The 26,253-nt window shown below is 39.7% G+C and overlaps 2 protein-coding genes across 5 annotated transcripts in view; both read right to left on the reverse strand.

Moving 5' to 3' along the window:
• LOC310896847 (syncytin-A-like) overlaps positions 1 to 16,787 on the reverse strand; it is a 39,710-nt gene extending 22,923 nt beyond the window's left edge. For all 3 annotated transcript variants that reach the window (XM_083829684.1, XM_083829683.1, XM_083829682.1), the window contains exon 1: positions 16,596 to 16,787. The gene's annotated coding sequence lies outside the window, so the exon portion shown is untranslated. The remainder of the gene's footprint in view (positions 1 to 16,595) is intronic.
• Positions 1 to 26,253, reverse strand: part of ST8SIA1 (ST8 alpha-N-acetyl-neuraminide alpha-2,8-sialyltransferase 1) — a 158,135-nt gene that overhangs the window by 99,788 nt on the left and 32,094 nt on the right. For both annotated transcript variants that reach the window (XM_083829665.1, XM_083829664.1), the window contains exon 2: positions 17,364 to 17,508. In XM_083829665.1, the coding sequence (XP_083685791.1) occupies positions 17,364 to 17,508 (145 nt within the window). The remainder of the gene's footprint in view (positions 1 to 17,363; positions 17,509 to 26,253) is intronic.

Below are 26,253 nucleotides of genomic sequence, written 5' to 3' on the forward strand. Positions count from 1 at the left end.
AATTAGAGAAAGAAATTGTAATGTACCTATAATCTTAAGGTTATGCGAGAAGGCTGACAAGAGGGGATATTGCACATTCAGACAGGCAAGAAGAAACAATGACTAAAATAGGGCAACGCCATAACAGAGAACTCCTCACGGCAGGCAAAAAAAAAAAAAATCACAAAATATGTATGAGCAACAAGATTCTAATTATGGAGCAATAAACAAAAGAAACACATAATTCAGCTGAAGCTAGGTAAATGCCAACTAATCAAAAGCCCTGACTGAATGTGTAGTCATTCTGCAGAATCCTCATTTCACCTTTTATTGCCTGTGATAAGTAAACACTCTGACTGTTTTGACTTTACATTGCTTGATGAAATTTAGAAACTAGCCAGTTAAACTTCAGAAGTTAGTGCATCAAGCACAGAAGATGAGTTTAAATTCCACAAATCTGAAAGGGAAAAGAGTCTGTCTTTAATTGCTGAGTTATACTGGGAAAGACTGTAAACTCTGTGGATTAAATTATGTAAATGAAGAATGCACCAACATTTACAAAGCATTAAAAATATGTGCATTAAACTGTAGCTCTGTTCTACATTTTACTAATCATCTTAGAAAATTGTTTTCCCATCCAAAAATTAAAACAGAGGACAACAGTAAAGTCTGTATTGTGGCATCCACACAGAAAGTGTGCACTACAAGAGCTACACTTACCTTGCTTTAGTAAAAAAATATATATATATATATGTATATATATATATTACCTCCCTCTACAAAGTTTATCTATGTTTTTATACCTTCAAATCCACAATAAAGCTATCAGAATAACAGGAGAACATTATTACACAGTATTACCTTGAGAAAATAAATAAATAAATAAATAAACACCTACACAATAAAGGAATAGGCAATAGGAAAACAATTGCAACCCCTATCTGACACCAATCACGAGTACATCACTCTATAGTTGAAAATTTGACAATGAAAAGCTGTAATTCATTTCTAGAATGAACAAACACTTTGAATTTCACACCAGGTATACAAATTACACTAGTATCTGGCTAATCTACTTAAATGGAAGGAGGTTGTCTCATTTTTATACATGATCCAAATTCCTGCTGCAGTATAAAAGAGATGTAAGCCCACAAACGCCAGAAAAGTTACACTGCTGTAAAATAAGCTACATGACCTCCATGAGGCATGGCAGCAGCCCAGAAAGTATAAATGGTGGAGTGAACTGACCCCCTAACTGTGACGAAAAGACCATTTATAAAGAGATGCTAGTAAAGACTGAAGAACAGGGGCAACAAGTGGGGAAGTCTGGAGGCTACCTATGAGACATCTCAAAGCCAGACAAAACTGGGGAGGAAGGCAAAAGAAAGAACTTACAGCAGACCAGGGAGCTGTTGTCCAGGGTGTTTGGACTGAAACTCAGGAGAAAAACAAGCTGTTACTGACAGTAAGGAGCCATAAACTAGACTCCTTCTGCAGACAGACAAGACAAAGGCTCAGCCTCTGGTGTCTGGGAGTACATTTCTTTGTGTTGTGTAGCAGGAAAGAAGACGAAAGTCTTACACATCAGAAAAGGGGACACCGGTCCAAGGGGACACCGTAGATGGCAATTCTCTTTGAGCTAACACAACAGTACACTGGAATGTGTAGAGTTTTTAAAATACAGATTTTGTCTCACTCCCTTACCTGTAATAGGATTAAGCACAGATATATCTACAGTATAGAATATGTACTAGTTCACCTTACTTTTATATTAGGAAAACTCTGCTGCTATCAAACCAAAGGAATATGTACAGTAGTTTTACATCATCTCCCCCCCCCCCCCCCCCCCCCCCCTTCAGTCAGACACCAGCTCAAATTTCAGCTTAGGCACAGAAGGATCCTATCAGGTCCAACAGGCAAGCCAGAGTTTTGCTCTTACAGGCTTAAAGAGAAAGTTATTATTATCAGAACACACGATTTTTGAAATCAAGACCTCTGTTAGATGTCTTTGTAAATCAGGTTTGATTTTGATCTGCTTTATGCATTGTCAACTTTATGGAGAAGAGTACAGAGATTCTCTCTATGGAGAAGATAACAGAGTCATGTAAAATCTTAGCACCCAACAAATGTATGATGAAAAGAAAACCATCAAGCTGGCAGCACTAGTTAGGAGCATGGCAAAATACACAATATAACTTGTTTTTCTGTAGTTGTATGCGCTCTGAAGGAATGACAGGAACGAAAACTCACTTTTCTCAGTGGGAAGACCAACCTTGGGGAAATGAAAGAAGTCCTCAATTTCTGTTGAGTAAGAAGGTGCCATTTTTCAAGTTAACATTTTTTTGTAAATATACACTCACAGAGAGCATGTTACAATAAATCTTTATTCCCATTCCAATCAGCATTTTGCTAGAATCCCCAAAAGTGTGTTGGTAAAGTCATTACTGCCTCTGTCAGGTCAAGTCGGCCTTTCAGTTTACCTTATCCTAGAAAAATATTACCCTTAACTAAAGCTTTCAAAGAGAATAAAGTGCAAAGTTACACAAAGTGCAGACCCAGAAGTATTCACAAGTAGGAGAAAAAAAAAAAAAGTAGGATAACATGGACATAGTTATTAACATGCATTGTATAAACCAAATCAGTGTGAAATTCAAGTGTACATGGTTAATAAGAGTAATATTGGATATGCTTAGATATTTGGAGTGCTTGTAAAATGGAAAGAAGGGCTGAAAGCTTACATTTAAAAGAATAAAAACAGGGATTATCTCTTGCATGCCTAATTACTGTGAATCAGGAGTTTGATAGCTATGCTCCTTGAAGGATCAAAACGCTAGCAATGAAGCTATCAGGAAGAATCTAATTTACATTGGAGTAGAACCACCCCAAACACTTTCTGACTTTGCCTCCACATTTTTCATCTCTGATGAAAGAAGCACCTTTGAAATTACAAAAAAAAAAAAAAAAAAACACTGAAGAAGTTATTTATTTTGTAGGCATCACACAACAGCAGGTTTCGGAATAGTATTCAGCCTTACAAGTGCCCAATGGGACCAGACATCAAACTTTACAGAGAAGCAATCATTGCTAATTATCACTACACAGTTTTCCTCTGCATCTTTTTCACTCTCAGATGGTCTGTTCCAGAGCAATCAGATATTCAGTTTGAAAAGAAAAAAAACACAGGGGCAATCTGATCTTCCTGATGAAAACTTAGGATAAATTCACACCTGAGAAGGATAGTATCTGAGCCACTCTGAAGAAAAAGCTTTTGAAAAATAACATTTCCACTACTGCCTCAGGAAACCAGGGCCCTAGATGTGATTTCTCTTCTTTCACTGGGTCACATGCCAAGGATCTCTGTACCTCTTAAAAACAAAATGAAAAACAGAAGTCAAAAAAATTATGGGTGACCCCACTTTAATATGGCAATGTTGATCATTACACGCACTGTCCTTGTGCACAGACTGGGACTCCATGGTTCCAGGCAGTGTATAGGCATACAAACAATACTGCCTTTACCCTACAAAACTAACAGCTTTAGAGTAAGAACAGCTCATTGAGAGAGACAGAGAACTAGGAAAGCATGCAAAGATTCTGCAAGACTTGCACGTAGACTGTTTGCCAGGAATCTCCACAACTACCTGAAAGGAAGCTGTGGGGAGCTGGGGGTTGGCCTCTTCTCGCAGATAACTAGTGATAGGACTAGAGGGAATGGCCTCAAGTTGCGCCAGGGGAGGTTCAGGTTGGAAATTAGGAGACATTTCTTCTCAGAAAGAATAGTCAGGCATTGGAACAGGTTGCCCAGGGAAGTGGTGGAGTCACCACCCCGGGAGCGTTCAAGTAAAAGTTGGACCTGGTGCTTAGGGACATGGTTTAGTGGGTGACATTAGTAGTAGGGTGATGGTTGGACCAGATGATCTTGGAGGTCTTTTCCAACCTTAATGATTCTATGATTCTGTGACTCATTGAACCATCAGTCAAGGATGATACCCTGCTTATTGGCACAGGTAACATAAAGGATGTTGTCTGTTGGGATGGAGGCAAAGAAGAATAATGACAAAAAGCTCCGTTTTATCTCATCTGAAGAGCTGATTGTCTTGCACTTTCCCTCAAGGTCAGTCTTAAGGGGTACAAACAATATTTTTCAGTCAGACTAGATGAACAAGATAAATCATTCACTGATTATGTGAAAGCAGAGGCTAGTAAAAGCCAAGAACTGGAGGGAGAAAAAAAAAGTATTTTTTTATGTCACCCAGAAAGAAGCCACAAAACCAAACCTACATGTCCCTAGCAGAATTGTACTCAGTAAGTGGATACTGTTGACTAAATCCTGGCCATGCTGAAGTCAACTGGAGTTCTGCTGTTGACTTTGATACAACCAAGTTTCACTTTAGCAACAATCTGTGTTGCAAAATAAGTAGTTTCCCCACCATGCTTCTTTGGGTGCATAACAATCCAGCACCCACACTTCTCACTGAGGGACTGCCTTGAAAAGATGAGTGCAACTGCTGTGCCAATCACAGCCACAGCAGCCATGGTAGGATGAGGATGTGCCAGCCCTGGATAACACTTGAAGAACAGACCCTAAACTGAGCAACTGAAAATTCAGAAATTCTGCCAAGACTGGAGCTAGGAAAGCACTACTGAAGATCTTAAACTGATGTGGTCCCACTTTTCAAAGACCTTGCTTAATGACATGGAGTAGAGAAGAGCTCCTATCTGCTATATTCACATACAGGCCAGAACATCACAAGGGTTCTCAAGGCCTCTTCCCTTTTTTTTTTTCTTCTTTTCTTTGTATGTGTGAAGCAAAAGGAATAGCGGATCGTCATGTATATCTGTTTATTGCACAGGAAGAATGAGTTTTGCAGTATTTCTTCTCCACATATTCCCTATGCAAAACTGATCATTTTAATTGTCTGCAGAGGTTTCTAGGAATAGATTTTACTGTGCAGCAACACCATATATTGAATTTGAATGACTGTGAAGTGCCTCAGGGAATTGCTATAAAGAGCATCATAGTCATACCAAAGATTATTTATCTCTGGCTTTCTCATTTCTCCTTCTGGCATAGTATTGGATCACAGAATAGATCTGTGTAGCCTTTGCATTTATTGTCTCCTTTCACCTAAACTGTCCGCTATTAAGCCTAGTCCCATCACTTAAATTCGCAGCATTGCTTCTGAACAACAAGCTACACTGTGCATATGCCAAGTCTTGCTGCAAGGGAAAGGATGAGAGACAAGCCAGTGGATTTTAGATTAAAGAAAAGGCTGGAGATGTCTGAATGGATGAGTATCTATAAAATGGTCAGCCTACAAAAAGACTAGCCTACCTAAAAAATAGAACACACTCCACACTCCCATTCTACATTCTTGTCATAGTCACAACCTAATTAAAAGTTATTAACAAAGTATTGCTTGTTATTGTTTCATGCCCTGCTGGCAGGTCTAACTCAGTTTGATTCTATAAACTGAGAAATAGAGGTACAATAGCAGCTCCATGCAATCTTCACTGTGTCCCCTGGGTAGAGCACTGACCATTAACAATGGTCTGACTGTCTCCAACAGCATAATGTTTACTGAGGTGGAGTGATGGACAAGTTCAGCTGAAACAGACTGTCAGAGCTGTGATTCCAGAGATCTTACCCTGGAAAGATGACGACACCTCAGTTCCATTCCCAGTTCTGTCTTCTGCACTTATTATCAGGGAGAAAACTGTGCGTGTCTGTCAGGTCACTAGGTTTTTCTCATTAGTAGCAACATCCAGTGATCTTTGGCTACGAGAATAAGCAGCAACACTAAACACAAGCCTGTTATAGCAAAAAGGTGCCAGTAAGTTCTGCCCTTCAGAGTATAAGGCGCTTTTCCCTTGATGTTTTGTACCATCTCCACACAGTTTTAACACATCTTCCTTACAAACAATAAGAAAAACAAAAATGTTCAATGCATTAGAATAAATGGTCTGATTGAAAAAGTCGACATCGTTTAGCCTAGAGAAAAAGACTGTGGGGAGTCTTGTTAGCAGTCATATGGGGAAAAGATAAGAAAAAAAAATCTTACGTTATAGCCATGGGGTAACTCTAAGTTAGACATCAGGAAATGCATCCTACACGTTAGGACGGAGAAGTAGTGGAATGGACTGTCTGTGAAATTCCCATTAGTGGAAGCTGTAATCATTTGTTAGATAAAATCTGTCAGATACAGCCCAGGTAGAGCTGTCTGCCATGGGGCAGAGGCGAGAGGGCAGTGACCTCTGAATACTCCTCCTTCCCCCCCAGCAGACAACTATTCTGTGCAGGTTTCAACATGATACCATCAAAACGGGACATCAGTACCTCTGTATTTTGGTGTAGCACTGCCTAGTGAATCCCTATATGAAGATGCAAGGCTTTTTCCCCTAAAAACCTAGCTTTGTAAAAGTAAAATTATAAAGGGTGCTGTATGTCTGGATTACGTGCTGTGAGTGAATGCACTTCTTTGTGTGGTCTTCTGAGTGCAAAAGGAACTATATGAAAACAGGCTTGCTCATGTTGATTTCTGTTTGGTGTCTCCCAGTTGAGGGGATACATCTGGAGCACTTGTTCTTTTATAACTGGTGCTTTTTGTCCTAGTACAGCAGGTGCAGGATGGAGCTAACAAGCATATTCCCAGTCAACATGTGTGGTTGCTAGGCATTCCCCAGCATAAGTTTCCAGCCAACTATGTACTTAACTAGATACAACAAAATCAGTGAGGTGTTACAAAAAGGGTGAGCAAGGAGGGATGTTTGAGCAAGCTGCCTGCCTATGTATACCACAGATGGTTGCAGGAATGTTAGTGTCGCTGCTATCACCTTCACCGCACTGACTTTTCTCCTTTGGTCTCTGTAGGAAAGCCTCATTACCATGGGACTTAATAGGTTGCAGACACTGTGGTTACACCCCATAAAACCATAAGTAAGAAGATGTTATACACATCAGAAATTGTTCTATCAGCATTACGTAGTACATTAATCCCTATCTGACTGAACGGCTGACTAGATAGCCCCATCAACATGAGACAGCAACACACTCGCTTCTCAGTGTAATACACCTTTGCCTAAATTGTTCAATGAATCTAGATGTTGTCTTAAAATAAAAGCCTGATAAAATAAAGCTTGATAAAACACTTATCAAGCACAGGATGTGAGGAATTATGGACTTCATCTGCTTACCCTTAGCCACACAACTCCTGTGCTAGGCAGACTAGCTGGGGCAGCACTAGGTAAACAGAGGCAGTAGGCTCTTGTTAAGACAATTGACCTCCAAGAGCTGTTTCACATCAGGCTTTTCCATCCACAGGTACTACTCCTTCACACCAAGACAGGTAGTTTATTCATAAAGAAAACTTCTCTCTACCCTTTCTCACAGAGGCATGTTTTCTGAACAAAGGGAAAAGCCAGGCCCCCCATCATGTGTATGTTTTGCTCTTTCTGTAGTGTGCAATTCCCACACCAGAGTACAAAGGTACCTAAGTCCATCTGTGTGACTTGGAGTTCTTAGAAAATATTACTGCTTTCACAGAGCTAGTATTTGGGATATAATTCAGGGAATTCCCAGCTGATCAAGTGACCATCTGGAATCCAGTGCCTTCCATCTGAGCTTTCTGTAATTGGAGATGATTAGTCCAGTACATTTTACACAGAGAAACATACAGCCATTGGAAGTAGAGTCTACATGAGGCAATATTCAGGTAGCTGTGCTGCAGCCAATCTGCTGGCATCCAGGAACCTTGAACCTCCAGCCTAATCCTGACCCTGAGATTTTGTAACTGACTTTCAGCTTATAGATCAATGGCTCACTTAGAAATGTGCAATATTTTGCTGGCAAAAATGTACTTCATATGAAAACATCCTGTGAATACCCACAGCAGCCTTCCTGGGATTGATGGACTGCACTAAAGCCGGTGAGCCTCAACCATAGTCTTGGTATTCTTAAATATTCTTCCTTGAAAACACCTGCAAAGCCAGGCAGAATATATGCAAGCTGCTCTTGCACATAGCATACCTGAACTAGCACTGCCAAATGTCACCAGCCCCAAAGGCCCACAGTTCACGGAAGTGTCTAAGATAGTCTTTTAAAAAAAGATACCACTTCTGTGCTGGAAAGAACTATTTGTCACAGCATTCTGTATTGGGACTCTATATTACTCAAGTCCAGATTCACAAGGCTGTTAAACATCATATGCTGACTCATTTCAACTGGAAAAACACCAGTGCTTTCAGTTATCTTGCCACTACAATCCATCCCTTTAGCCAGCACACACAAAATTATCACCTCATATGGGTAGTTTTTGGCCATTAGACAATCTGCAGCACCAATTTCATTGTCAAAAACATCTCCCCTAACAACTCTAAAAAAGCATAGACTCTGTTGATCAAGAAAAAGGAAACAGCCTGAATTCTTGACATGAGCAACAGTAAGCTAAATGTTACTTCTCATGCATGTCCAGCATCACAGGATTTTTCTGGTACATCCTAATGTACAAAAAATACTACTGTGCTGTTTTCCCAGTGTCTGAAATGTCATTTGGAAGCCAATGCTTGCCTCCCAGGAGCCATTCAGATTATAAAATTTATTCTGAAAGAGAACCACAGTCCTTCTCCTCCATACCATAACAGGTTATAAGGACTTTAAAATCAACCATGCCCAGTGACATAAGTCAACTCCTGAACTGTAATGCAGCAGATTTCTCATTAAATGGAAAGCTGGGCTTACACTCCACCCTAAGCAAGAAGGCACAAAGGTTCTTTTGAAAGTCACTATATAATCCTCCTACAAGATTTGTAACCATGCTACCCCTTTTTAATAGCTTCTGTAGTAGTGTAGCCTCTCCTGATTTTCTTCAAGCCTTCAGACTCTGCTAAGCTGTTCTTCCACCCATAATTAGGAACACTTGGAAGAACAGGGGTACTACATCTTTGTTGCAGGTGAAATGCTTTCTGAACATCATTTGATATACTGCTACACCCCAGTACAATTTACAAGTCACATCAAGAAACCAGACTACTATATGAAAAATGCAAATATGTAGTGTTTCATCAATCCCTACTCAGGCTTCTGCCAGGTGGTAAGTGCCAGCCATGAAATGGAATCAAACCTTAGTCTCAAACAAACCAGCATTGATTTTAAGCCTATTTTAGTAGTATTTCACCAAAAAATCTAACTATCAAATACAGCAAATTAATATAATCAAATACAATCATTGAATAATCAAAATATATAGTCACATTTATGATAAGAAGTCTAGAGATTGAACAAGGTGACTCTTTATACTAAAATTCATCGATAATAAGAAAGGCTAACAGGTGGCCAGAATATAAAGGATAAATTTTACTCAAGGTTTAGAAACTGACTTCCAAAGAAGCAAAGGTTTAATTGCCCTGTGGGTGGAAGTCTTGGTATATTAAAAAGATCACTGTCAGAAGAAAAAAAAAAAAGGAAAAAAGAAATGCATTGAGAAAAACTTCCTTTTAGCTTCTCATCCGTTACATAAAGCTACCATAAACCGAACAAACCAAATCTAACTGCTGTGCCTTTGGGCAGGTTAGGACTAACTCTTACTTGTGTTTTTATCTCTCAGCACAGCAGATCATATACCCTGTAATTACTTGTAGCCATAAGAAGCTCACTGCTCCTATAGCTCCTCATCTGTAACCACTTCCTTTAATTTTCTTCTGCTTATGACATTTCTAGCTTATGAAGCAGAAAATTTATGTTCCTGTGAAAAAGCTGAACACTGACCAAAAGTCCATAAAATCCCCATGGCATAGTACAGCCTCTCCAGTGGTCCTAGCCCACACTGTCCTCTTCTTCCTCTTTGGGTTCAGGAGAGTCTTTTTGCTCTGGGCTTTGCATTCCCACAACATAACATGGCTTTATTCATAACTGTGTCTTCTAGGTGTCAAAAATATCTCTTGAGGTAGAAAAATTCAGTTGTGCAGCAAATGAGAAGAAACGTTTGCGAGTACACTCTGCCGTGCATCCTCGCTGCCTCTGACAGGGGATGCACTTCCACGGGGCCCCCTCTCTGGGGACAGCACAGCCCCACATCACCTAGCCTTGCCCACGTTCCCAGCCCTGTCACAGCCTCTTCACTCTCAGTAGGCCTGTATTGACCACTCAGTAACCATACAGCCCGGGGTGCTAATAGAAATGAATAAATCAGCTGTGCTATTTCAAGCGTTTTCCAATATTCAGAAATCACTCAAAGCTGAAACACTCTCATGGCTGAACTACCCTGTTGAAAATACCTCATGTCCCTTCAGTCTTAAGTGGGCTCCATGACGATCCCACTGGTTTTAATGCTATTTTAAGTGCTGCTCAGTATCAATGCAGAAGATGAACCATGTTTGCTCTTCCACACCCTCATATCCCCCAAATCCCAAATGGCAGTGGATTGATCTGTGGTTTTTTGAACACCCAAGGGCCTGTCTGCAAAAGGCACTGGGGTGTGCTTGGATCAGCTCCTCTATTACCTAAGACAGAAAGTGATTGATGCTCTGTCACTTCAGACTGGAAACAGAGATGATGAGCTAAGGTGGCTGGACCCTTTGCTTTGCCTTTGGGCCAAACACTTTGCAGCCAGATCTCAACCTTCCCTTCCCCTCCATTTGCTACATTTGGAAAGGTCAGTGTCTATTTATGTACTTGCGTTAACTGACATAAAGCCAGTTTGGCATGTGCAGATAAACTCCATTGCAAACAAACTCGAGGCAGATAAATCACGCTCACCAAATGCAGTCTGGCTGAGTGGCTGGCTGAACACATTTTGGCAAGCCGAGAGAGACCAAAGCACACATGTGGTGATCAACGAGGACAGAAAGCCACTCATTGGTCTGCTGTAACTTGCTTCAACAAGAGCACATTGCCCATCCTCTCATTAATTACTTAAAATTATGTATGCTGCATCTTACAGTCTTTTTAGCATAACTTTAATTTTCACCAGCAGGCATGTTCGCATCTCGTCTATATGGAGTAGTTTCAGATGGACCATGGCTTTTGCTTAACTGACCGGATATAACAGATGCTGCCCTATTCCTGGTTTGCCAACAGGCTACACAAAATGGTCCAATTACACAGTTCTTAATTAGTAAGTAATCAAAGTGAAGGTAGGGGTTTCACTTAACTAAATACTAATTGAGATTTTTGATCTCAATTACCATGATGCTACTGAGATTACCCAGTGCTGAAGGGAAGACTCATGCTCTAAAAGACCAAAATTTGTCTGGTCTCTATATTTAGCATTTCATTTCCTAGTTTATGACAGGCACTATCTGACACAATTGCTTAAGCTATTCAGAAGCCAACAATTCAGAAGATCTTTTTTTTTTAAATTGCATTCCTAATGTGTGCATATTTCTTCACGATACATAACTACCCTTACTCATTTTAATATTTTCCATATATTGCAAGAATATGTTTATTATATTTTTGTTTTGATTAAATATATGTAAGACCCAAGCAAGACAAACATTTGCATTACAGTATAGTTAACGAAGAAAAAAAATAGAGAAAAAAATTAGGAAAATAAAAGGGACACTATCAAGAAACTCCTCCAAATACTAATTAAAGGCAGCACAAAAGAAGTCAGGGAAGTACCATTGAGATAGTAGAATTAATGGAAGAAAATATAAGAGTGGCTCAATAAATGTTAGATCTGCGGGCATTTCATTTCCCTACCCAGGACATCAAGGGAAAAAATCAGGACACATATGACATCCAATATATCAATGTATTTCTCCAAGCAGCAATTAATTACAGAGCTTACTAAGAACAGAGTACTTCAATAAGTTGGATTGTTGGTGAGAATTTACAGAATACTTAACAGAAAAACAGAGCACTTCCGAAGTCAACACCAAAGGTAATAATTTCATACATTCTGGCAGCAGTGCAGTCCATCAAATTCTAAACCCTTTACTTTGAGTGGCTTGCCATTTTAGACACAATTTTTGGATCAAGGCTATCTTCTGGTGTAAAAACCAGTCAAAACAACTCACAGACTTTTACAAGTAAAGCAATAACATTTTACCTGCCTTTATATTGTGGACTAGAATTTCAACTTTAAACTCCAATTAATAATTTGAAAGACCTTGTGATCAGGAGAAAAGCAATATATCTGGAAACAGCTGCCAGCTTTCCCAAATTTATTTGTGGTTTGAAGCTATTTCCTTTGGATTTCTCATAAGCCGTTTGTGATGATTATTCATGAAACACTCATTGCAAGCAGCCATTCTTTCATCTGACAGTATTTTGCAGATGAAATTCAGAAATGATATGGAACAGGTGGGGAATCATTTTATAGTAATTTGAAATAATTTACTAGTACTAAGTATATCTAATTGCTTCAGGTAGAATACAATAAAATAAGAAAAAAATCAATGAGCTATTTTTTCAAATTAAAAGGTTGAAGTTTAAGATTTGAAACTTCTTTTGAAATCTGTTCTCTTCTCTCCCCTCCAAAATAATACCTTACATAGCAGAGCTAAAAGTCCCATTTGATTTAAATATTTATTTTTTTCTGCGGAAGGGGAGAGGAGACCTCGGAAATTCATCTCAGCTCTACTCAAAATCTTCATATAAGCTTTTGACATCAAGCAAAAAAATCTATTATTTGCATAGACAGATAAATACTAGGGTGAGGTTTTTTTCCCTAATAGTAAAGATGGTCTGAAATTCAGTTCTGAAACTCTGAGGAAGAAAAAGGCCTCAAGGAGTGCAAAATTCTTTCAGAAAATATTTGAAAAGGGCTTGCTTTCTTCTAAAAAGCAGGTGACTGTTAGCTTACTTTCCTCTCGCGTGGCTTTGAGTTACAGCCCAGCTGCTCCTGTGGTTATGGTCATGTTTATTCACAGCAACTAAAAGTTACTGGGTGGAATATATGGAAGGCTGGTTTCTTCCATTTTAGTCAGACGATAAGGGGTGGAAAATGCTGGTTATACCTTCTGACATGCCTTGGTACAATGCAACAGGACCAGAGTTACATGATGGAACCTCCAGGCTGAAGATCCAGAAGCGTGCATGTCTCTGTCCTGCCAGGGACAGGACTCATGAACACTTAAGAACACGCAGTTCCATTTTCTGTATAATATTTGAACCACAATGGGGAGGAACACATTTACAAGTCACCCATGGCCTTTAGTGGCCAACCTGAGACACCACAGCCTGGCTATTCAGAGGCTTACCCAACCACGGCGCCTGTAGTAGAGCCATCTGCATCTCTGACTCCTCAGTGCCCCCAGCTATTCGAAAGTTCCAGCTAATGCTGAAACTTTACACCCACATGAAAAGCTTTAGAAAACTGGTAGGTACACATTAAGAATAACCTTCTTTTGTTAATATTAAACCTATACCGATGGTCACATGCAGACTCCATGCTTTTTGTCTCTTAAGATTGGGAAATAATGTTGTAGATCACACCAAGCGATATGATAAAGCTGCTGTCAAGAAATGTCAGCATTCAGTGACTGACAGCTCCAGAAAGCGCCACTGTAAAATGTTTTGGGAGATCAGATGCAGGTGAGGTCTCCACCCTCACCGTACCCAAGGTCATGCTCTGTGACAAGATACATCTTACTACCCCTTGCCTTCTCCTGTTGGGTATCGATAATGAACCATTAGCCTTTTCTCTCCAGCATGGGAAAGATGTTACAGCCTGTGTAACATTTTTGTTTCAAAAACAAACAAGCAAGCAAGCAAAAAAACTTTTATTCTAGAAATCAGAGGAAAATGGCACAGAGAGAGAAGGGGGAGAGTAAGAGGAGGCACTTCTGGCAACGAGAATTGTTGGTTCATGCAGAACACTGCAACATCAAATTTTGTTCTCATAAATTGAAATGAAACTCTGAATCATTCAATTCCCACTTTTTTTTTATTTTCTCTTGCATATTTCATATTTGCATATAAAAGCTGGATTTAAAAAAAAAAAAAAAGCTAGCAACAGAGTTGATAAAAATATCAGCTGAAATATTACATTCCAAAAATGGTAAAATCAAATACCATAACACTACCAAAACCTTTCAACCTTTTCACTTCAGAGAAAATTTGGAAAAAATAATTGAACTGATATTTATATTTTGATAAAATAGCATTTTTCCAGTGGAAAAGCAATCTATCAGAAAATGTTGAACCAGCTATAAGAACTTTATCTACATAGATTACCCAGAAGAAAAATATTCTATTTTGTATTGCTCACATTCAAAAATAATAGACATTTTGCATATTAAGTTCTGTGATATTTACTGCTGTATTATTCTGCATTGATGCATAGCCAGCTTATTCCATTCCATCAAATATAGCAAGTTTCTTATTTACTTTTGAGTTACTTTATCCTTAAGTTAATAACCACTTAAGGATTGAGAAATCTGCAAGCACAAAAAGGCTTAAGCCCAGTAGAACGATGTGGATGGAGCTTTTATTATTATTATTTATTCTAGAGGAAATATTTTTTCAATTATATCAACATAGCTGCAGTCCTTTACATTCCTGTTGCGTCCCCTGACCATTTTAGAGTATTACCCATATTTTGTAAGTGGTTTTAAGCTTCTGAATACTTTTGAAAGGAATATTCATCTTTACAAAAATTGCTTTCCTGTTGCTAGTAAGCTAATAGACGCCATTCTTCAAAGCAGAGGCCTGTAAAATTTAGTCTAGTGTTTTTCTTGAAACAAAGAAAGAGGTAGAAAACCACTTCATTTAAGAATTTACTGCAAATAAATCTTCCTAAGCTTTTAAGGTTGGCCAGATTTCATCTGATAAAGGTTTACAAAATTCCTCCAGGCAAAATACATATGAATAATACATTACATTATGGGAAGCAGCACTTACAAGAAAAGAGGAAGTAGCAGGGAGTAGCATGTGTCAGAAATGAACTGCCTTCCAATTCATTAAAGGAATAACATTTTCAGAACCTGTCCTTAGCACTGTTCTGGAGTTGGAACATCTTAACTATTCAGCTTTCTCACCACCACCCCAGCAGCACCTCACCATCCTCTTTGCAGCCTGCTTGGCAAGCCGAAGGGACCTAGGGACACTGATGTCCTTAGTTCATGCTGTCCCCCTGTATGTCTCTCCAGGGCTTCCCAGACCCTTGCTCTCAATCTGGCCAACTGATAATCTTTGTGGAAAAGGCTTGGGAGCTGGGGAACCGCTGGACTTCCAGAGGTCATGACTCCTCTTTAACCAGCATTTACCTCTCCAAAGGAGCCCATCCAGTACTCTGCAATTTTCTGTGACAGTATGTAGGACACCACTGTGACTGGGCAGAGTGCTAGATTTTAATCCTGACAAAACCAAATATGAAATTTCAAATCCATCACAAAATACAATGACCTCTCTATATCAGCCCAGGTAAGGGTTTTCTAAAATGTTGAAAAGGATATACATATTTGGAGTGGTTGCTGTCAACATCTATGTGGAACAGAGTTTACAGCTCTACCAAGGAGTTTCGTTTTCTCCAATCAACAGTGCAACACTGTAGAACAGATCATTAATAGTCATCATAAAAAAGATTTACAGCTGCTACACTGGGACACACTATAAGCTTTCTACAAGTCTCAAAGGCAGGGAGAAAAGCCCATTCCAGCAGGGCTGCCTCTTCCCAGCTATACCACAGCAAAACCACTCTGCACACATGTCAGACATTTACTTGTTTATTCAGCTTGCAGGGACCAGCAGCAGTGGAACAGACTTGAGGAATGCTTAGCGCAAGAGAGGCAGAGGTCCATTACCTGGTTCATTGCAACAGGCACAGCGAAATGACACAAGAGCAGATTAGTAGCCTGAACAAGATGCAGCTTCATGCTGCTTCACCACGTTAACACAGGAAATGGCCCTTCTGGTCTCTTTTCCCTACATCTTAGATCTCCGTCCCTCTTTATCCACCAAAAGAAACTAATTCAAAGTCATAACTCTTTTGTTGAGATCTGGAAACCACTGTAGAAGTACGTATATATATGTAACAACCTCTTTGATGTTTATTCACACCATGAGTTTAACAAGCAAGAACTCTGCTACACGTATAACTGAAACAGCAATAAATGAAAAGCCTGGTGTGAATGACTCAACATTGACTGTGAGGCTTAAAAAATACCTATACCTTTAATCTAAGAAATTGAAGTAACGTGTAAATCTATGAACATGTCCAGATGGTTGGTTTTCTTTAAACCTATAGCCACATAAAACATCTCTCCTTCCACGTTCAAAAGTCAATATAATAAACTCATTTAACATCAGTTCATATATTAATTAAAAATACAAGCAGCTTAGATCAATATTACAAATTCTCAGCACTCAATAAGCATGCACCTAACTCAAAACACTTTTGCTGAAAAACAACAAACCATTTCTAGTATTCATAACGCAACAAGAATCAACTAAATCACGTTGTCTGCTGCTGTTATTGTGCTTACATTGCTTGCCATCAATAAAATTAATTTATTTGGAGGTAACTCAGACAACTTCACACAAACCACCTTCACACCCTATCTAGACTGATCAAAAGGGAAGCAATCCTACATGAGAATTTGAAAGGTAGAAGGAATTATTCCAGATAATCAGCATCACAGCAATCAAGATGAAAATCTAGTTCTCTACCAACCTTTTCCTTTTGGAGACTTCTTTTAGGAGCTGGACTTGATGATCTTTGTGGGTCCCTTCCAACTCAGGATATCCTATGATTCTGTGATTCTAATTTAAGCCAGGCAAATTCAGCCACAGTATGTGGCAGCAAATCCACTGACGTCAGTGGAACCGATCCAGTTCGAACTTGGATCCAAACACAGGCCAGACGCTGCCCTTTCAAACAGTTTAAAAAAACAAAAATAGGAGACATATGCCAATGACACTAGCAGATGTTTAAGTATTATGGTAGGAAATTTTCCTCAGGATGCACCTCCGTGAGCCCCACAGCCCTGTCAGCTCACACAGCATCAGAGCCAATCTTGCCAGATTTGATGTTGTATTTACAGTGACAGCTTCTTGGGACACGTGGTTACGCAAGACCTGCAGCCCTTGTTCAGCTGAGGGAAGTTTCTGGCTCTCATTTTTTGAAACCACAGTCCATGAGCATGATCACTGCCAGAAAAGCAGAAATCACACTCTAAAAATAGCCAGAACTTATCATCATTTTGAAAATCAAGACTGGTGGACCTATTTCATCACTTGTGTATATTTGCACATCTGGAAAGTGGCCAGGGAAATACTGCAGCTATTTTGCAATTTTCAGAGCACAGAAGTAAAAACTCTGTTTTGAATTGACAAATGAAGATACAGACTATTTCTTGATGAATATTTAGGTAACTTATTTGTACCATGTTACCATTTAGTATATTAATACTTAAAGTGAGAAGAAAAGAAAGCTACCAACCTGTGGGAAGAGAGAGTAAGTTGTATTGTCAATGGTGAAAGAATACAAAAATTCCCCATCAAACCAGAGGTTCTTTCCCATGGGGGAGTTCAGCTTTGTCATCACAAAGAGCTGCCCAGGGTCACAGCAGTCTTCCAGCAGTTTTCTAGAAAAATAAAAAATAAAAAAAAATTTAAAAAAGAGAAAGAAATGAGTTAGAGCTCTAGCAGATCCATCTCTAAAGCCCATCTTTAAGTGATGGCTCAGGCATCTGAGAGCCTTCAGTTCCTGGGTGCTACAGAGCAAGCCTTTCATTTTCCCAGCAGTGTGATGTGCCATGGGTGACACTGCACATCAGTTAACAGATGCTAACAGAGAATTCAGAAAGCAGGATCTCGAATTTAGCAACTTCCTCATTTTTTAATTTTTAATTTTTACTTAAAGAAGGGCCGCCAATCCTTATTTTTTTTCTAGAAAATCTTAAAAGTATCCAGTTAAAAACTAAACCCTCCATTCACTTTTGAGTGGCACAGAAATAAAAACAAGATTTAGCAGAACAAAGTCCATCCTTTTCAATCAATCCAAGTTAATAAACAACTAAGTTCTCCAACACACACAGAAATCAGAGAAGCACCTTTGAAAATTAAATCTGAGTTATATGAAAATTCAGAACCCAACCTTACTCATGAACAGTAGGCCTTATATAAAACCCTGCAATTACATAAACTTGAGGATGGAAAAATTTGGCGTCTCTTTCCAGTTACTAAATATCCTTGTGCAACTTTCACAGCAGTATTAGAGTCTGCCTGGAGCGCCTGACTCAAGTCCAACTTGAGTCATCTCAGTTTGATACATATATATATACACACACACACACACACATATATACACTTCTCCTTTTCTCATTCAAACAGTATATCCTCTTACACTTACTTCCCTAAAATATCTATTACTGAGCTTGAGTAGCAATTTAAGAGCTGATGAGGTTGTATTGAGCAAAAATTCTGTAAAAATTGCTGAAAGCTCAGCAATTATTATCTTGAAATACAGAATGGTGAAAAACTCCAGACATTTGCAGAGCAAGAATATCCCAAAGCCAGCACGTGGGTAGCTCTTTAAAGGAAGGATGAAGCTCATATTAGTTTTTATATGTAATAGATACAATGTGAAAATATACATTGCACAATTATGTCAATAGAGTATTTTAATGTATTGGTGTTTATTATTATATTAATAAGATATATTAATTTACTGTTTATTTTAAAGTGAACAAGACTGAAGCCATTTCCAGTGGCTGTATAAGAGCTGCAAATGGTAGGCAGAAGAAAAATATCAGTTATTAGTGACTACTTAAATGTTTTGTATAACTTTCCTCTTTTGCGAAAGAGTAGATTTTACTCAAAATGAAGAAGTCATTCACACAAATACGTGGGTTTTTTTCAGCATTTTCCCAAAGTCTCACTGTTACTTTTTTTTTCCCTCTAGAAAATGATATGGAAAAGATCAGTATTTTTCCTGTCAAAAATAGATAGTTAAAATAGATAGTTAATACTTTTACTTATAATATACTTAAAATAGATAGTTAATACTTTTCTGCAAGTATGTGAATACTATTTTACATAGATATTTCAACTGAAAATGTGCTGAAAGCCATAGAGCATACTCATTCTGATATTTGCAGGACAGGAAACAGCTTGAAAATGTTGCATGACAAGCAGCAATCTATAGGATTTAGTACCACTCATTAGCTTTTTCCTCTTGTGAAGTTTAGTGATTTGCTTTGGTTATCTTCCATGGCAGCTCTATCCCCACCACCACCAAAGGGCCATGTTCTGCTATAAATCAGCAGCCAGTTTCTAGGAAGAGCTGCAAGGAAGCTCTTACCCTTTAACAGGCCAATCAGCCCCTGCGTCCCCACAATTAGACAAAGAATCAAAAGCTTTTTACAAAGACTCAATCAGAACCTTATGCCACGGTGCTTTGTGGCTCAAAATTTCAATATATTGTCCCTTTGAGCACAAGACACTGTCACATACCCACACCTTATCTAGCAAGGGTACAAGGCGCATGCCTGCAGAGCATCCTACTGCTCATAGCGCTATAAGCAGACTCGCTTCCATGTGTTTGCCCTATATTTGCACCTGAATTCCTCCAACTGTGTAAATCAATAGTGGGCAAGTCAACTTTAAATGATGACCTTAAGTTACTGATGGACTACACAGTTTCTGGAGCAGATTACCCTTAGTCCACCCATTGCAGAGCTGTCTTGTTTCCCTCTGAGCAGAGCAGAGCTTTAGCCAGAGTGGCAATCCCAATTCCCAGAAAAACCACCAGGACAACCTACACCCAGAGAGGCTTCCCATCATCCTCCTGCATTACCAAAACGAGGAAATCAAACTGAAGGCAATTTGAAATCGCTCGCCATATAATCTTTGCAAAGCAGCTTAAATCAGGCATGGAGTATTTCTCCAAATAAATTTGAGCACAGAGATTTGCATGGCTTTCAACAAACTTTAATTTGTAGCTTTAGGAAAGAAAATAATTTTTGCTTCTCTTCCCTTCACCCCTTTTTTTCTTTTTGTTTGTTTGTTTCTATAACTATTGCAGCTTTTCAAAAAAGTATACAGTAATCCAAGATCAGCTGGAGCCTCCAAGTACAACTGCATAGCAAAATTAAAATTTCCAACTGAAATCCTGCAACTCATACCTTCATTGAAAATCTGATCTAAGCAAGAAACAAAAAACAATAGATAACCCCGTGGAAAAGTAACTAGGGTATGTTCTATATTAATGGATCTTTCTTTAACCAGGGTAAATGGATAAGCTAAGGAACAGCGCTCTGTATGTGTTTTTTTTCCCTAATCATCTGACTAGAGACATATATCTACTCTTCCCTCTCCCTAAAAATGCATTCTTCCAGTTCATTCTTCATTAATAAATCTATTATGAAAAAGCAGTAGGTGTCTCCCCAAAGGCCAGAGATAGGCAGGTCACTAGTTCAAGTATTATGCACCTGCATGTATTAGCACAAAAAATCTTGTGCACACACATGCTTTCTATCACAAAAGAATAATTATAACTGTCTCACATTATTCAATCTCTCTTTCTGATCCAAATCCAAAAATTATAAAATGAGAGATGTTCCACAAAAATACACATTAAGAAGGAAAAAGGTATTCAAAGGGAAACTAAAGCGGGGCAATTTCAGGATGATGGAGTCTGGACTGATTTGATGAACTTGATTCAGCTAAAGCGTTACAGTAGAATTTGCAAAATTGTAGCAGCTTTTAGCCAAGGATTTCAATTCACTGCAAGCACTGATTCATTCGCAGGACATAAATTATGTACTTTGACTCAAAGTTATCTCCAGTTCAGAGGAGGCCTGCATATGAGAGGAATTAAATGACCTGAATACTGGCACTTTTGCACACTCAGACCTGAAAACACTTAAGGGACAAATCCCACTTGTGAGAGAAGCAGGATAAAAGTTACTATGTGAATCTCACTTCAGGAATCCAAGACATCAGGCTGAATTGGGCACCAAGCAGGTCATTAACTGCAAGGCAGTATTAGCACTTAAGCGACGGCAGATCAACTCAAGCAGCAACCTCTGCTCAAGGTGGGAACTGAACAGCAATTCTGAGATGTTAGTCACATCCCCACGGTACACTTTGCTGAGGTTAGATCAGCAGACATTGCACATTGAAAGAAGCAGAGTTGGTACCAAGGATCCTACATCCACATTATACGATTTTCATGGGATTTGCTGCAGACCAGTTCTGGTCTGCTTCCACAAGGAGCCTATGAGTGATTGTGGCACATCATGCCTTACCAAAGCGTGGTAAACAGAGACAATCAGGAAACGTGCCTGAAAAGCCTACTTCTCACCAAAGGGCTAATATAGATGCACCCTTTTCCACCTAAAAGCAGAGAGGAAGCCAGACAACCTTGGAAAATCTAAACCAAAATTCAAATGCATCATCAGTGAAAGATCTTAGGTAAAAATACTAAACTATTAATTCTTGAACTTAAACTAACAAACTTCTCAGTTTGGTTTCAGTTTGCAGCCACTTAATGCGAAATCTTACCCTGATTTCACACTGGTCCCAGTGAAAAATGACTGAGTGGCTAGATCAAGCATACCAAGTATCTTCAAACTGACAAAGATAGTATCTAATAGTGGAAATGTGCAATTCTAAAGCAGAGGCTGTCAACCAGGAGGTAACCTTTTGCTATCACAACTTCTTCAAAAAGTGTTGCAGTCAATGGCTCAATGTCCAGGTGGAGATCAGTAACAAGTGTTGTTCCTCAGGGGTCAGTACTGGGACTGGCACTGTTTAACATCTTTGTCAGTGACGTGGACCCTGGGATTGAGCGCACCCTCAGCCAGTTTGCTGATAACACCAAGCTGCGTGGTGCGGTTGACAGGCTGGAGGGAAGGGATGCTATCCAGGGGGTCCTGGGCAGGCCTGAGAGATGGGCCTATGTGAACTTCATGAGGTTCAACAAGGCCAAGTGTTAAGGTCCTGCATCTGGGCCAGGGCTAAGCATAAATACAGGCTGGGAAAAGAATGGATTGAGAGCAGCCCTGAGGAGAAGGACCTGGGGGTGCTGGGTGACGAGAAGTTCTACATGATCCATCAACGTGCGCTTGCAGCACAGAAAGCCAGACATGTCCTGGACTGCATCAAAGGCAGCATGGCCAGCAGGGCAAGGGAGGTGATTCTCCTCTGCTCTGCTCTCATGAGACCCCACCAGGGACACTGTCTTCAGCTCTGGGGCCCCAGCACAAGAAGGACATGGAAGTACTATTACAAGTCCAGAGGAGGGCCACAAAGATGATCAAGGGGCTGAAGCACCTCTCCTGTGAGGACAGTCTGAGGGTGTTGGGGTTGTTCAACCTGGAGAAGAGAAGGCTTCAGAGAGACCTTATTGTGGCCTTCCAGTACCTGAACAGGGCCTACAGGAAAGCTGGAGAGGAACTCTCTGTCAGGGAGTATAGGGATAAGACAAAGGGGAATGGCTTTAAACTAAAAGAGGGCAGATTTAGATTAGATATAAATAAGAAATTCTTCACTCAGAGGGTAGCGATGCACTGGAACAGGTTGCCCAAAGAAGCTGTGGATGCCCCATCCCAGGAAGTGTTTAAGGCCAGGTTTGATGGGGCTTTGGGCAACCTGGTCTGGTTGGAGGTGTCCTTGCCCATGATGAGGGGGGGAGGGGGGATGGAATTAGATGATTTTTAGCTCCCTTCCAACCCAAACCATTCTGTGACTCTCCACATGTGGAGCAGCTCCTGCACACCCAGCACAACACTATAACCGCTCCAGCTCTCTTTGACAGGCCTGAAGTTAAGGGCTTAGGCCTGATCTTAAATAGAGCAATGGGCAAAGGTGACACAGCACAGCATGGCATACAGGGGAAAGAAGAAGGGACAAAGAGTTTATTAAGGCCTACAGGTGCCCTGATTGTTGACACTATCAATACTCCTTTTTCTGCCCCAAGGTGACAGCACTTTTACAGCAAATCCTCCCCACACACTTGCTGAATCACACACAGGTCCCCAGCCAGGTGTGCAGAGCAGTGCACCAGTGCAAAGGCAAAAAAAAATGACTGAGGTTCAGGTTCTGTTCTGAGATACAAATAACTGGTCAAACCCACTGCTTTAGTCAGATTCTGCTCAGCTGCTGGGATTTAACTGATATAGTACTAGCCTACATCTGGTGACTGGAAAACGGAGCCATAAGATGACAGCACAGGACTGCAGCATTTGGTCTGACAAAACCTCCTTTTGTTCACATTTCAGTTCACATTTGCCTCAACTTCCCATGTTTTGCTTTGGGAGTACATGAATCTGAACACCCGGGGGGGAAATCTGCCCTTGGAGTTTCAGCTGCTATTTACTCAAAACAGGGCCTTCGCCCACAGCCAAGGACCGGCAGCCCTGCTGACATCCAACGTGCAGGTGGTCATTCGGCTTCTGTAACAAAGGTTTGCACAACCCCGTTTCAGTGTAGTTTCTTAATTGCTTCCATCGACACATCCCACAGCAGAGGCAGGAGGACATCTCTCTCGATAGCATCTCAGACTCCTGAACTCAATCCGCACCTACTTGCCAGCACAGGCACACTGAAGGAACCCTGCACTAATGCCCCATCAGAAATCCCATAGGGATTAGCATCACTGGCAGCTCTGAAACTGAGCTGGTCTCACCAGCTCCAACACTGTGAGGCTCGAAATCTAATCCTGATATTCTCTAAACCAGGAATTCTTCAAAGTAATGTTTCTATGAGAATAATATTCGCACACATTTTTCCAAGTTTTGGTGGCAGAGGAGAGACCACAACTGCTGCTAAATAGTGAAACTGTTGCTAAATAGTGAAAATCTTGCTTTTTACAATTTTACACCCAGCTTAGAGCTTGAATTTTTGTCACTTCAGTTTTGTTTCTTCTTTTATTTTTTTTTAAAAAAAAGATCCCTCCGCTTCTAAGATTTCACCCTCCCCTGTGATGAGTGGAAAAGCTATAGTTTCCTGAATTTCTCAACTTTGAACAAAGTTTTTCACTCCTTCCATCATTCTCATGGCTACTCTCTTTTTTTCAAAATCTACCTCTAAATATACGAAGCCTGTAAATAATATTTTTAGGGTAGTCAACCCCTGACAATTACAGGGACAAAATAACCTCCCTGCTGTTGCCCATGCATCCCACACCCAAGGTCCAAGCACATATACCCAATGAACTATTTAGCGCTCCTTGTCACTGCCAATGATTCCCAGGATGACGGCATCCATCTGTAACTGCAACCTGCACCCTGATTTGTTAAAAATGAAATTTCACATTTGACATTAGGAAGCTTAGGAGGTAACTCAGACTGGTCTATCTCTGGGCCTGCCCACTGGATCAGCTACTGCCCTGCTCCTTTTTACATGTGGAAATTTTAATGTTCACTTGAAGATCACTGATTAAAAGAAATGTGGAGGGTCAAGCATCTATCTGTGCAAGTTAACAGCTGGACCCATTCTGAATTCATTCATTCAACGACCACTGCCATCCAAGTACATAAAAAAATCTAGCCCCACATCCCATCTCCAACAGTAGGCAGTGGCTAATGCTTACAGACATAAAAGAGTCATCTCATATAGTCACATAAGGGCTATAGTTTTGGCTATTTTTTGCTCTGAGCTGGCAGCCTGAGAATTTTATGACTCTACAGAAGGCTACACAAACCATTCAATAACAGTAAAATCATGGATTTGTTTGCAGTCAGTGTGGCTGCATGACCTCATGGATGCATTTTGCATTCAGCTTCTGAATATTCTGTAAAAACATCACTAATTGGGTTTGGTCACACACTGTATTTTTCTTTCCAAACAAGGTCAACATAACACTTATAAGAAGGGGTTCGCTTGAAGAAATCACTGAAGCTTCAAAGCTTAAATGGGGTTTACAGTATTTTAGTGTTCAAAACACGCTAGCTTGCACCTTAGGAAGGATAGAATACAGCAAGTATGAAGAGTCTTAAAGTGGAATGTAACATTCTTGTCTTATCAGGGTAGATATCCTACACAAGAAACTCTTGCTTCATATATCTAACTGCCCCTGTATGAAAGCTGTGGTAAGAACATGAGTAAGAGCCATGATGCTAATGGGTGCACTCAAGACACCAAGTTACACAACACAGAGCCACATGGTCTTTCTCCTTAAGATCAGAAACAAAACTGGCTCTTGCCACTAGAGAGACTGCCACTGCTCTCTATAGTAGAGTTTATCCCACCTGAGATGAAATTTAAAAATAAATTCAAGAATATGATCTCAAAATCGCTTTTCAAAGAACATCACGTATAAGAGTCCAAAATAAACAAGAGAGCAGCCAAAGCAAATGCTCTGTATATTCATAAAAACACAACAAATTATTACTATTTTGGGGGTGGGGAAGAAACACTAGTTTAAGTTGTAACTAAAATTGAGACATTTGCCAAAAACATTTGAAGGCACGGGACATCTAAATCAAGAATGCATCATTTTGTACAGGTTCATTTCTGAAAAGTCCCCAGTTACCTAAGCCTGAAGAATAGGTCGATATGCAATGAAAAATAAATATGAAAAGGAGTGGACACCACAGAGCAGAACATAGAGATAATCTGTTCTACTTCCCAAACAAGCTTTCTACAATATAAAATTTTTATGAAGACTAAAGTCACAGCAGTTTTTGTCCTCATATTTATGGATATATTTTTCCTTGTTATGAAACTTTCAGACTATTTCAATGACCCCCTGCATCAATTCCTGTTCTCTGGACTTTACAAGGGTCATGTAATATTTTCCCTATACTCCCCAAGAGAGGAAAGAGATCAAGACAATAAGATCACAGGCAGAAACAAACCAGGTACTAAACTGCATAGACCTGCAACCTGCATGAAAAGAAAAAGGTTGCAGAAACCATGGATGCTTCTTAGAAAAAGTACAGTTCATGGAAACTACGTTCATTAGTTTAGTAGTAGAGTTGTGACTTGCTAAAGTAAGAAATTTAATAACAAAACATTTGAATAATTTGCAACAAATTGACAAATTAATAGGGAAGGGGAATGGGGGAATTATGAAATTAAACACTTCCATCTTTTCTGCATCATCAATACCTTTTCCTTTAGAACTTTCTTCCAAGTCTTTTTGAGGTGCCCAAAAGGGAAACAAAGTATTTTATGTAACCTGAGAGTATTGTATTTTGTGGTTTTCACTATTTTAAAGTCACTAAACAAGACATCTGGTGCCACCTGCACAGTATAGTTAGCAGTTCTGCTTTCCAGATTGCAAAAGAAAAGTAAAACTGTTTTTTAATGTTGAGTATTGGGCTACCCTGTATCCTTACAACCCTGGCACAGTACAAACCATCTTGCACAAGGCAAAACCT

Source organism: Anser anser (genome assembly GCF_964211835.1).
Source record: "Anser anser genome assembly, chromosome: 1".
Taxonomy (NCBI): Eukaryota; Metazoa; Chordata; class Aves; order Anseriformes; family Anatidae; genus Anser; species Anser anser.